The 14,001-nt window shown below is 34.4% G+C and overlaps 1 protein-coding gene across 2 annotated transcripts in view; it reads right to left on the bottom strand.

The window, feature by feature from the left end:
- The window catches only part of BMP2K (BMP2 inducible kinase), a 143,853-nt gene that overhangs the window by 34,330 nt on the left and 95,522 nt on the right, over window positions 1-14,001 (bottom strand). For both annotated transcript variants that reach the window (XM_030819041.1, XM_030819040.1), the window contains exons 11-14: window positions 12,231-12,463; window positions 11,316-11,414; window positions 10,464-10,648; window positions 4,405-4,562 (exon numbers count right to left, since the gene is read on the bottom strand). In XM_030819041.1, coding sequence (XP_030674901.1) covers window positions 4,405-4,562; window positions 10,464-10,648; window positions 11,316-11,414; window positions 12,231-12,463 — 675 coding nt within the window. The remainder of the gene's footprint in view (window positions 1-4,404; window positions 4,563-10,463; window positions 10,649-11,315; window positions 11,415-12,230; window positions 12,464-14,001) is intronic.

The raw sequence follows: 14,001 nt of genomic DNA, 5'->3' as shown, positions 1-14,001 counted from the left end.
AAGGTTGAAGAATAATTTATATAACAAAGGGTCCCTAACTTATTGTGGTGGGAGGCCGCAATCAAACCTTAAGGTGAGGATTAAGATTCACTGAGTCATAGAGATTACATGTGGTTACCTATTTATTCAGGCCCTGAATGCATTTATGGAGGAACTGTAAAACCAGTAATTATGCCTTGTATCAGAATCCACCTGGACTCCCCCACTCTTCTCCATTTCCCAAATTCCAGTGTATAAGGCACTGAGGACAGAGAAAAGAGGGGGTGAGAAAGAACAAATAGAAGAGACTGACTCAGAATGATAACGACAGCATGTCAATATCCAAGGGCCCACATTCCTGTAAATTAAGACCAAAAGTATAAGTATTTAGGTCTGAATTAGAAACAGACTTTTTGCCTCAACTGTCTGCATCATAACTGCTAGGATTCCTGTATAAAATGTAGTTACCTGGACCCAACCGTAGACCTAATGAATCAAGTTATCTGAGTAGTAACTTAGGAATCTGCAATTTTATGTACTCTGTTTTTATTTTTGTTTTATTATATGTTTTGAGACAGGGTCTCACTCTTTCACCCAACCTAGAGTGCAGTGGCATGATCATGGCTCACTGTGGCCTCAACCTCTCAGGTTGAAGTGATCCTCCAATCTCAGCCTCCCAAGTTGCTGGCACTACAGGCACAGGCCACCACGTTCAGCTAATTTTTTATTTTTTGTAGAGATAAGTTCTATGTTGCTCAGGCTGGTCTCAAACTCCTAGACTCAAGCAATCCTCCCAAAGTGCTGGATTACAGGCATGAGCCACCACACCCAGCCTCTCAACACGTTTGTTTGTTTGTGAGACAGAGCCTTGCTGTTTTACCCAGGCTGTAATACAGTGGCATGATCTTGGCTCACTGCAACCTCTGCCTCCCAGGCTCAGCCTCTGGAGTAGCTGGCACTACAGGCATGCTATAATTGGCTAATTTTATTTTTTTAATTTTTTGTAGACACGAGGTCTCACTATATTGCCTAGGCTAGTCTCGAACTCCTGGCCTCAAGCAATCCTCCCACCTCAGCCTCCAAAGTAGTAGGATTACAAGCATGAACCACCACACCCGACCCTCTCCACGTATTGAAACCTCTACTATACTAATGAGTCCCAGCTTATAAAACTGTGAAGTTATCACTAAGATTCTTTAAATCTTCATGCACTGGTATATTACATCCATCAGTCTGTGGTAAATTTATGGTAAGTATATAAACAGTACTGTGAAATTATGACAAAACTATACACATTACCATGTAGAGGTGAACTTATTTTTATATAGGGGTCCCTATAAGTAAAAATATGGAAGATACTGCTCTATGCAAAGTTCATTTATCCAGTTATTTCAAAATAGGAATCAGAATAAATTAATTGTAAAATGAATAATGTTATTGTTCCACAAAACACAGAATCAACTTTTCAATGGAATTTTTTAAAAATCATTTATGTTTCTAAAGTTCACATGAAAATGTGAGTCTCAGGACACAAAATACAGAAGAAATATACACATTAATTTTGTAATTATTAATTACCTATAAATAAAATCTAATGAAATGGTTATGTAGAACTACTTTGTAAATACATAGTCATCCCTAAAATGTTTCTAATTACATTTTCAAATGACTGGTTTTCTTTAGATTAGAACAAAACTTGATTATCCAATATGAGAAACTTACCTCCTGCCTTCACAAAAGAAGTATGTTGGTGAATAAAGACAGTATCTTTTCAAGAATTTTAATTGATACAGATAGCAAAAATATAGGATTTTAAAATCCTAGAATCAAAGTATATTCCACAATATTATCACAAAATTAAAATAGTCTACAAAGTTAATTCTGCTGCTTATATGGATAATGGTGTAAAAAGCTAAAAGGTTAATGAAAAACTACTGAAACTGGTCTAATATATTTGAAAAGCTCTGTTATTCTACACTGAAGGAATAACAATAGTTCTGAATTTGCTACAAAAGATGAGGGTTAATATTTTACAATGAACTATAGATTCAGATGCTTATAGCCATTATCATTCTGTGGCTTCATAGGTGAAACAACAACATTCAGTAGAATTTATAAAGCAATCACAATCTTTAGTATCTTCTATTTTTCCTTTTAGTTATTTTGATCCCATTTTAAGCAGAAACAAATCCACCATCAATAAATGAAATATATTTGAAGAAGTAATAGTTTTAATCAACAGGTATAACTAATACAACTATTTGCACAAATATGTTAGTAATTTCCCCAAAGAAAGCATCTATGTTCTAATTACTGTTTAATGTATTAAATATTATGACAATTTTAAATTGTCATATTAAATATTAAAATATTATGACAAATTGCTAAAGTTTACATACTAAGGTTGCTCCAAGTCTAACCTTCACATAAAATTCCTCCTGCACTTTCCTTTGGAACTTAACATCTTTCTATAATTAATACTGCAAAGTCCGAACTCTCTTTGGCATACACATGTGCACACAGACACATGCACAATTTACAAATGCTATCTGGTCATGAAGTTTAAAATTTACACATTATCTGATCATGAAGTTTTAAGCTATTGTTAAAAGTAGCTACTTAAGAATTTTACATGCTCAACCCAATTTTTATGAAGTTATATATATATAGGCATATTCATATGTCACTCTTGCCTATGCTAAGTAAATAAAACTACTTTGATGTCATTACAAATTCTAGGGAGCTTAGAATAACACATTTTTATAAGATACAAAATAATGTGAATACCCATTCCATAAATTCATTTTTTAAAAATAATTTTTTACCTAAGCAGTTGAAAATACTAATTTAGCAAACCCTGGCCAGTACACATTAAGATTAATATCTTTTGCTTTAAATATAATCCAATAAATTATAATGATTTGGTTACACCTTGTAACTACCCCTTCCATCACTCTGAAAGAGCAGGGCATGGTGGCTCACGCCTGTAATCCCAGCACTTTGGGAGGCCGAGGTGGGCGGATCACCTGAGGTCGGGAGTTTGAGACCAGCCTGACCAACATGGAGAAATCCCATCTCTACTAAAAATACAAAATTTGCCGGGCGTGGTGGCACATGCCTGTGATCCCAGCTACTCGGGAGGCTGAGGCAGAAGAATTGCTTGAATGCAGGAGGCGGAGGTTGTGGTGAGCTGAGATTGCGCCATTGCACTCCAGCCTGGGCAACAAGAGCAGAACTCGGTCAAAAAAAAAAAAAAAAAAAAAAAATCTTGCTTTTGGGCCTACTCAACATAAATTCTAGGAAAACGCCAAACAAAAAAAGTTCTGGTTTAAAAAAAAATTGTTTTAGTAACATGTGATCAGTTTTATTAAGAAACTTTTATTAACGGCTCAGAACTTATTTTTATATCTGCATTTAATCATCAATTTAATTTTCATAATCATATAACCAATATGTAAAATACAAATTTAAATCCCAAACTATTCTTACAGGAATTTTACATAAAATATATACTAATTCAAAACAAAGCATTTCATCTATTAAACATTCTCATAAGGCCAATTACCTAAATGAAATAGGAACTAGGAACTATAAACTAGGGACTATTAAGACCTTCTTTTCACATGCAAAAGGGGAAAAGCACACCTGCACACACATGTGCACACACACACACACACACATACACACGCAAAGCCTCAGAAACCTGAAAATTATCTACGTACTCTAGAAGTGAGCTTTTTGCTCCTATTTTGCAACCTACTCAAAACACTCACATCATTCTTTCAAAAAAGGACATTTCTAAAATATGTGTGGCGAAGCCTGACATATATTAGGTAGTTCAAGGAAAAGCAATGATACCAAGTAAAAACATTGAGATATCTGATTTAAAGTGAAAAAGAATTTATTTAATTTTTGCCATATCAGGACAACAAAGCAGCCCTTTTATGTCACCACTCATTAAAAGGGCATTACAAAACATTAACATAATGTAGTAGCCCATGTTTTCTTTCAGGCATTTTCAAAGGGCATCTCAGACCCACACTATTTTCTATTGAGTGTGCAGAAAAACAGAGCTGCAAAGTCATTAGTAAGGCAAAATAATAATGTCTCCCTTTTTATTGAAACATCAATTTTCCATGGTTTAGAGATATTCTGAATTTAACATTCATAGATATGCAATATTTAAGTTTTAGGATATTAGCATACTATCAGCAATATTGGGTTTAATAGCTACTATCAAGCAATTGATTTCTAATGCACACAACATAATTTGATAGTATATGTATAAGAAGATGGCCTGAATTTTGCCCTCAAATGCACAAAAAGAATTTTCCATACACATTCTCAAAAGTCTTTGGCCTTGCTGAATAATAATAGAGCTGTTATTTTACTGTGAAGCAAAATAAGCCTTCAAGTGTCCCTTACTTGATCTTAGAAGGTCAAATTCTCTGTCCAACAGTTCCTCTTCTGTTAATTTAGAGAAATTATCCTCTCCAAAAGGATTCCACCCTGACATATCAGGTGGATTGCTGATGTTCTTCTGATTTGTGAAATTTGCAATGGCCTCTTTATCAGCAACTGACCTATAGTAATAATTGAGAAAGAAAAAAGAAGATGGAAAGAAAAATTAAAATAAAAATTTACAATACCCTACTTTATAAATACTTAGAAAACAAAATCATTTCCTTATGACAGAGATGACAGACAAGGGCATGAGATGGAGAGGGAGAACATATGGGATCCAGATCACCTCCATAAGGTATACTAGAGCTCCATAATCACCTACATAAGGTACACTAGCTGTGTACCCTTGGGCAAGTTCCTTAACTTCTCTGCCTCAACTTCATCTGTAAAAAGGAGTGATAGTATAGTATCCACCTCATAGGGTTACTGAGAAGATTAAATAATTTAATACACGTAAAGCAAAGAGAACAATATCTAGTAAAAATAATAAATATTAACTGCTATTATCATAGTAAACAAGACTTAAAGTAAAAATCAGTCACCTTATCAGACAGTATCATTCTAAAATCACTACTGAACACAGTGATCAAATGCCTTGGTTATGCTGGGACACCACAGTAATTTTCCTTTTGACAAAGGCATTCCCTATATATATAGCTAACAACAAAAGATTAATTGCTAGGACTGCTTTATAAATGAGCTAAAGTTAAATGAGGGTTATTTTTGGATATAATAAATTATTATAGTATTTAAAGTATCTAGAGTCTGGAGCCTGAGACCACTGGTTCTATGAAAATTATCCTACAGGGCTCTTGGCTTTTAAGAGAAGATGAGAATATAAAGATTTCTTAACCCAAGAATCCCTGTGTACCTCTCCCTCAACCAAGCCTGGAAATATAGTCATGTACCACATAATGACCTTCCACTCAACAATGGACCATATATATGATGGTGGTTCCATAAGATTAAAATAGAGCTGAAAAATTCCTATCACCTAGTGATATCATAGCCATTGTAACACCATAGCACAACAGCTTACTCCTGTGTGGTGATGCTGATTTGAACACACCTACTGGGCTGCCAGTTGTATAAAAGTATAGCAATACAATTGTGTACAGTGCATAATATTTGATAATAAATGACTGTATTACTGCTTTATGTATTTACTGTACCATATTTTTGAGTTATGTTCAAGTATACTCCTTCTACTTATTTTATTTAAAGTCGACTGTAAAACAGCCTCAGGCAGGTCCTTTAGGAGGTATTCCAGGAGAAGATATTGTTATCATAGGAGATGACAGCTCCATGCCTGTTATTGCCCCAAAAGAACTTGCAGTGAGACAAGATGTGGAGGTGGAAGGCAGTGATATTGACAATCCACATCTTGTGTAGGCCTGGGCTAATGTGTGTGTTTGTGTCTTAGTTTTCAACAAAAAAGTTTAAAAAGAAAAATTAAAATAGAAAAAACTTATAGAATAAGAATATAAAGAAAATATTTTTGTACAGTTGTACATGTTTGTGTTTTGTGTTATTACCAAAGAGTCAAAATGTTTTTAAAATTTTTAAAGTTTATAAAGTAAAAATGTCATAGTAAACTAAGGTTAATTTATTATTGAAGAAGAAAAAAATTTTATATAAATTTAGTGTGTCCTAAGAATGCAGTGTTTATAAAGTCAAGTCTATAATAGTGTACAGTAATGTCCTAGGCCTTCACATTCACTCATGACTCACTCATTGACCCATCCAGAAAAACTTCCAGTCCTCGAAGCTCCATTCATGGTAAATGCCCTGTACAGATGTACCATTTTTAATCCTTTATACAGTATTTTTATTCTACCTTTTCTATGTTTAGATACAAAAATACTTACCATTCTGTTACAATTGCCTATAGTGCTAAATACAGTAACATGCTATACAGGTTTGTAGCCTAAGAGCAATAAGCTATATAATAAAGCCTAGATGTGTAGTAGGCTATACCATCTAAGCTTGTGTAAATGCACTCTATGATGTTCATACAACGATAAAATTGCCTAATGATGCAATTTCTTAGAACATGTCCCCATTGTTATGCAATGCATGACTGTATAGTATAAGAACGAGACAATGTAAGAAAGCTATTACATTCCTTTCATAATTCATATGCAAATCCTCTTAACAGTAGTAATGAAGGGAGAATCCTAATGTTCAAAGTAGTATCTCAACTTCACAAGTCTTAACTGATTCCCTAAATTTACCTAACCATTGAGAGCTCATTGCCATTGCCACCAAACAGGTCTTAGAAGAGAAAAAAAAAAAAAGGCAAAAGTCGTCTATTTAATCCCTTAGTCCAAGCCCCTTCAGTATATCTGAGCCAAGAATAGGATACTTAAATACTTACTGAAGGCTAGCATATAATAGAGGAAAATAAATAGTAAGTTACCTACAAGTAAATAGACTTGCTTAGTAAATAGAACTTAGGTATCTTATTTAAAGTCCATTCTGGATGCATTAACTGCCAGTCTGAGCCTGCCTCTGTGTGACAGAGTCCCATCTCTAATTCCAAAACTATCTCTAAGGACTTTCAGAGTCTTTAAAACACAGATCAGATGTTTTTATCCAGAAAATTGAAGGAAAAAAAAAAAAAACAGATCACAGTGGGTAAAACTCAAAGACAGATGGGCATCCCCACTCCTGTCTGTCAATTATTCCTTTTAGAACTTTCTGATTCCCTATATGAATCACCCTCTTCCTATTCCCAAAATAAATTTATGGATTCCTATCGGCAGACTGTAACTCAATAGGGTTATCACCTTAACCTAGTTTAAACAGGTATTGAAATATGTCTACAAGTTATCTGACATCCCCCCTTTGAAAGGTGAAACCGAATTTCACTGCCCTTGAACATGAGCTAGATCTAGTGACTCAATTCTAACAAATGAAATATGGCACAAGCAGCAGCCCATGACTGCTGAGACTAGGTCTAAAAACACATTTCAGATTCCTCCTTGCTCTGTCTCTTGGATCACTCATTGAGGGAGAAACCAGAATCAATAATTCCTTGTTCAAAATAATTTTTGCCTTGGCAAAGAGAAAACTCAAGCAGTCTTTTGAAGAAATCCATGTGGCAGGGGACTGAAGCCTCCTGCCCAAAGCCATGTGAGTGAACTATCTTGTAAATTACATCCTTTATCACCAGCCAAGCCTTCAGAGGACAGCCGACCCAGCCTTACCAGACACAACTACCCTGTTAAGTCACCCCTAAATTTCTGATCCAAAGAAAGTATGTAAGATAATAAATGTTTACTGCTGTTTTAAACGATTAAGTTTTGAGATAATTTATTAGGCATCAACAGATAACTAACAGGGCAATTATATCATAAGACGATAACGTATGCATAGATGATGTTTATTTTAACTATTATTGGAATATAACACAATAATACTCTCTGATATTCATACTAAAGATAAATTAACATGGTGGAAGAGTAGAAAGTTTAGCAAAACATAGTGGAAAAGAAAAGGAAATAATCATTCCAACAAAGATAGTGACTCTTTCCCTCTTTCCCTCTGTCTAAGGAACTACTACTTGGTTTCTTATATTCTACTCAAATAGCCCTTACCCACTTAGAGACAAACATTTAACCCCAATTCTCTTCTTCCACTGACTTTGTCATAAGCAGGAACATTAGTTTAGAGCTCTTTTTAAATTGTTACAGAAGATATTATACTCAACATACAATCTGATGTTAAATAAGTATAATAATATTAATGAAGTAGCACTGACGTACCAAGTGTGGATGGAGCAATGTTCCCACATGAAGTTCCACATTTCTAACCTTTAGTGGCTGAGTGTATAATTTTTTCTACCATATCCTTAAATACATATTTCATAAGAGTGGAGTAAAACGTCTTATGTACTTTCCCAGATATGCAACCCAATATTTCCTAACCTGGTGAATGCAAGATGATTTTTGTGATAACTCATTTTGTTAATAGTTACACAGAAATTAAAAGAAAAGTGTCTAATGTATCAAACCTGTGATTTGTCGAATACTACAATCACTACAAATGAGAATAAAGCAGGCAGCGCTATAGTAATTAATATACATTACAGGCATCAGCACCTTGCATACCAGTGTATGCCTCAAATCCTTGGATATCCAACTTTCTTTGTAACTAATCAGAAGTTTAGACAGATTTCCAATTCATCATCCCATTCTCAACAGTGACATAACTTTGCTTCCAGGAGCTGATCGACTTTTAGAATATGAAGTATATGCTATGTCAGAGAAGACAGTTTAATATCTTTTCTATTTTCCAACTAAATAAACTAGATTTGACATTTTTTATGCTAGTTAGCATCAAAAGTGGAAAAAAGCAATCATCTAATTAATACAATAGCCTCATCAGTATCTTAAACTAAGCAATTATCAAGCAGAATATCTGATTTTTAATGAGGAAAATTATCCCATTCTTATCACTAGGGGACTTAGCAAATTTATTAGATTACTATTTACATTTCATACTTTATATTTTAGTGGATATTTAAAATGTATAATATGTTTTAATTTTATTATATACAATAATGTTACTAATTTATTAAAGAAAAAAGCACTATGTGAATAAAGCAAAAAAATTTAACTAGAGTAGATAAATGACAAAGAGTTTGGCAAATACTGATCTGAACTTTTTTTTTTTTTTTTTGGTGAGATGGAGTCTCACTCTGTTGCCAGGCTGGAGTGCAGTGGCGTGATCTCAGCTCGCTGCAATCTCTGCCTCCCAAGTTCAAGCCATTCTCCTGCCTCAGCCTCCCGAGTAGCTGGGATTACAGGCGTGCAACACCACACCCAGATAATTTTTGTATTTTTAGTAGAGATGAGGTTTCACCATGTTGGCTAGGATGGTCTTGATCTCCTGACCTCGTGATCTGCCTGCCTTGGTCACCCAAAGTGCTTGGATTACAGGCATGAGCCACCGCACCCTGCCTGATCTGGACCTTTAAACTGGCCTTTGACCATATACTCTGCTCTCTCCCTGGACAAAATTGTCCTAATTCATCCACCCCAATTCTTATTTTAGAAAAGTAGTTCAAGAAATCAGTTCATCTCTGTCTCCCTCTCTACCATACCTGCCCCACCATCTGTCTCTTGCACATGTGCACACACATGCATGCACACACACAGAGGTTGGGAGGCATTCTATAGCAAACTGCATGCTTTAGCTCTCTTTTGAGATGCAGTGTACAAGTATGCTACTGATGCTGCTGTTTCTCCTGCTCAACTCTGAGCCAAAGCTTATAGACACCTTTTCTCAGCTAATGTTTCAAATCCTTAAATAGCATTGTATGAGAACTTCAGTGTTCCTGTAATGGAAGTCTAACAGCTCCTACCTCCTAGGTATCTAAAAACATTAAGAGGCATTGATGATGATTCTTAATTACAAGATGCCAAAGCACGTGCCATTTTGTATGTAAGTTTAAGAAATTTTGTACCAAAGTTATTTAATTTATAATTCTACTAACCAATAAGTCTAAATAGCCAAAATATACTATTCCCAACTATGTTATGGTAACAGTATGTATACTATATATCTTAAAATACATATACGTAAAAATGTTTATACCTATTTAAATTAAATTATACAACCTTTATGAGTAAACAGTAAAATTAATCAAAGGTAATAACATGTAAATAGAGAAAGTCTACAAGGATTTTTTTTTAACTGCAGAAGTCACTTGTTAGGGTGTTGTTTATACTTATATTACAAAAAATGCCTTTACATACGGGCCAATAATATCCTTAGCCCTAAATGCTGTTAGATGTTGCTACACCTTACCTACAAATAGCAGTTAGCAGAATTAACTGAGGAAATGGAAGGATGGGGATGCCAAGGGATCAGAAGACAGGACTAGGAAGAGAGAATGGGTGGCTCTACAAAAAGATAAATTCTAAATTAATTTAAGAGAACTTAATGACCGACCATTCAACGATGACTTCAACTTCCACAATAATTTCCTTTGCTTTCACTGGAAAAATACTTGCCTATTGGCACTATAGGAGGAGTCCATTACAGTTCCAACCTGAGCTGGAAGTGATGAAGTGTAGGAAACTAAGGCTGGTGAGAACTCTTGAGGGGAGGTAAGATATTCAGGTGATGCCTGTTGTTGAGACGGCTGATGTTGAGCTAGCATCTGCTGTTGAAAGAAAGCCTGCTGATACTGCGGCATCTGAAAAAAGAAATGATATTATACAAAACAATGCTCCAGTCCTAAAGCACTGTCAGCACTGCCTCTATTTACTATGTTCCTTCCTTTCACATTGGTGACAAAATCAGAAACGTAAAAAACAATCATCTACAGGAGCTGCTCTATTACTAGAAAACTACATCAAGATGAAATAAGTCTTTTTAAAAAGTTGTGAAGGTAGGCTCACTTGGCCAGAATCAAAAATCCTCTTTCAAGTATTTTAAGAAAAAGAATAGCTTAAAGTCACTAATATAGTGGTTGCTGTAAAAAAAAAAAAAAAAAAAAAAAAAAAAAGGTCAAATTATTCTCTGAAGAAAATATACTCTCCCTTTGGGCTTCATTTTTTTACTCAATAGATACTTGCTGAATGAAAGAGACATGTGACAAAAGACTATAGGTAAGACATCATTTCCCTTATATAATAACATAAGAGAAGTATGTTATCGGTCAATTACTATGTGCCATATTCAGGTGCCATAGTTCAGTGCAATTTAAAGTTGTTTGAGAATATATGACTGGCTTTGATAAAATACATGTCAATTAACTTACTTGATTTTGAATTATTAAATTCTGAATAATATGATTCATACTGTGAATTCCAACACCATAATGTATACTCAGAGAAATCTCTAGAAATTATTTAAGTTACCATTGTAGGATACTGTGATGCAGAAGGTTGTGGTTGATATACTGAATGCATTAAAAATTGTTGTTGAAGCATCTGTTGCTGCTGTGTTGCATGTTGATACTACAATGAGAAAATCAAACAAATTAATAAATGTTATTCATGCCTTTTTTGTGTCAGAGCCCTTTTTTAAAGTATTGATCTTACCATAATGATTTGAGAAATCAGTAGTCCAAACATCAATACAAAATAGCTATACTCTAAATTACTATAATTTATTAATAAATATGCTCATCAGAACTGGTTTCAAAATTATCAACAAAACATAACAGATTCAATTAAAACCATTTTTAGCATAATTTAAGGATGTTTAGAAGAAAGCTACCAAAACACATTTACCACTTTTTCCTAGAAGATAAAGACACCTGAGTAACTTCTAACCAAGACCCATTACACTAAATCTACTCTCCTTTTATCTCCTCTTCTGTGGTGCCTTCTGGGCATCCCATGGTACCACCTACTTACTACCCTCCACTCTGGATCTATCAACCAAAAACAAGAGAGTGACAAAAATCTAAGACAATGTTACTTCTGAAAAGCCTAATCACGTTTCCAACAATAGCATTACTAGTCTGTGAACTCAAAACGTAACCTCAGATAATATTCATTATAAACTGCAGTGCTTATTTGTGAGTACTAAATGTTTCAGATGAACATTCTTTTCTTCATAAGGCCACAATGCAACCTATTTTAGAGTATTCTTAAGTATTTCACTGATTGCAAATTAAATACATATTCTTTCATAATCAGAAAATTGGGGAAAGTGTTTACTCAAATCTAGAGTTCAAGGTGCCCATGATACAAAAAGGAATTCACTGATACTCAATTTGCTGCATCAATTTCACACTACTTCCCTATCTAAAGAAACAAAAAGATTACCTGCTGCATATAAGCATCTTGAAGTAGGTGGTGGTGGTGGTGGTGCTGCTGCTGCTGCTGCTGCTGTTGCTGCTGCTGCTGCTGCTGGTGAGGATGACGATGCTGTAAATGGAGTTGCTGTAATCTCCAATCTCCCTGCTGTAGTTGCTGGAGTACTCTATGCTGCTGTGGTGGCTGCTGAGGAGGTCCCTGACCCAGTAAAATTTCAGGGCCATTTCCAGGTCTTAGTGCCCCTAAAGACAGGTCCAAACACTTATTACATTAACATACTAATGATTTCAGTTAAAAAGCTGGATTTCAACATGTTCATCTCAATAATAATTTAAGGCATTTATATCCTTATTTATAACACAAAAACTTCCATATGCATAGAGTTTATAGGGATTTACTTTAATTATAAGTACCAAAGAAGCTTAATTTTGCCGTCTACAACTCTGAACAAGTCAACATCTTAGAAACACTTCATGTTTCATACTTTGGCTCTCCATGAACACAACATCCATGTTAGTTTGTTCTACACTGCTCAACAATATCATGTACTATCATGAGTATGTATCAGTACCAATATAATTCTGTCTAGAATGCCATTTTCCACCTAGTGAAATTCTTATTCTTTAAAGTTTAGCTCAAACCTCTCTTCCTTGTTCCTTCATCTAGCACTTCCACTCAGTTTATTACATTTCAGTCTGTCTTGCACATATTAATGACTTACATGGCTATTTCCTAACCAGGGACCCTGAGGGAAGAGATGATGACTTACTCATCTGTTAAGAGTCCCCAAAAACCTTTTATACAAAAGATGATTAATAAATGCTCACTGTAATGAATCTATTAACACTGTCTCCTAAGTGGATATTTATTTATAAGCTCCATAAATTATACCCTAGGCAAATCCTATGAATAAACTTTAAAAATTAACTAAAAAGTAAGATATACACAATGTAATACACTAATACACCATAATTTCTATATTCTCCTCTAATAACTTACCTACATTCAAATGCAACTGTTCAATCCTAGAGGATAAAAAGAGTGGGGAGAGAGTGCAAGGAGGGAGAGAAGGGTTCTTTTTTCATCAATGTTAGTATCCTCAAACTTCCTCAGACCTAAGTACAACAGCTTTATGAAAATAGTTTTATAACTATTTCTAACTTTTCTAATTATAAGGAAATGCATGTTCATTTTAATTATCCTTGAAAATACTTATAAAAATGTAAGTTAAAAAATGAAAATCACAATTCCACCACACAGATACAACCATCATTAGCCTTTTAAGTGTATTTCTTTCCAGTTGAAAGAGTATTAAAATAACTACTCAAAAATCATTCACCTTGAAAATTTTTATTTTTTAATTGGCAAATAATAAGTGTACATATTCATGGGATATATATTGACGTTTTGATACATATTTTGCAGAGTGATCAGATCAGGATAATTAGCAAAACCGTCACTGTAAGCATTGTCTTTTTTTGTGTGTTGGGAACACAATATCCTCTTTATACCTATTTGAAATTATACAAAATATTGTTAACTAGTCATTCTACAGTGGTATAGAATGCTAGGATTTATTCTTCCTATCTAGCTAAAATTTTATATTCTTTAGTAAATCTCTCCCTACCCCTCACTTCCCCCTATCCTTCAAGCCTTTAGTATCTTTTATCTCCTTGAAAATTTAATAACAACAGCCCCCTAAGTAACTTATAGGTTAAAAAAGAAATCACAAAGGGGCCAACATAGAGCTCAGGCTGTGGCTTCAGAGAGTGGACGCCCC

Source organism: Nomascus leucogenys, chromosome 9 (assembly GCF_006542625.1).
Source record: "Nomascus leucogenys isolate Asia chromosome 9, Asia_NLE_v1, whole genome shotgun sequence".
NCBI classification, from domain to species: Eukaryota; Metazoa; Chordata; class Mammalia; order Primates; family Hylobatidae; genus Nomascus; species Nomascus leucogenys.
The sequence above is the reverse complement of the archived record's forward strand: the minus strand, read 5'-3'. Positions and strand labels throughout refer to the sequence as shown.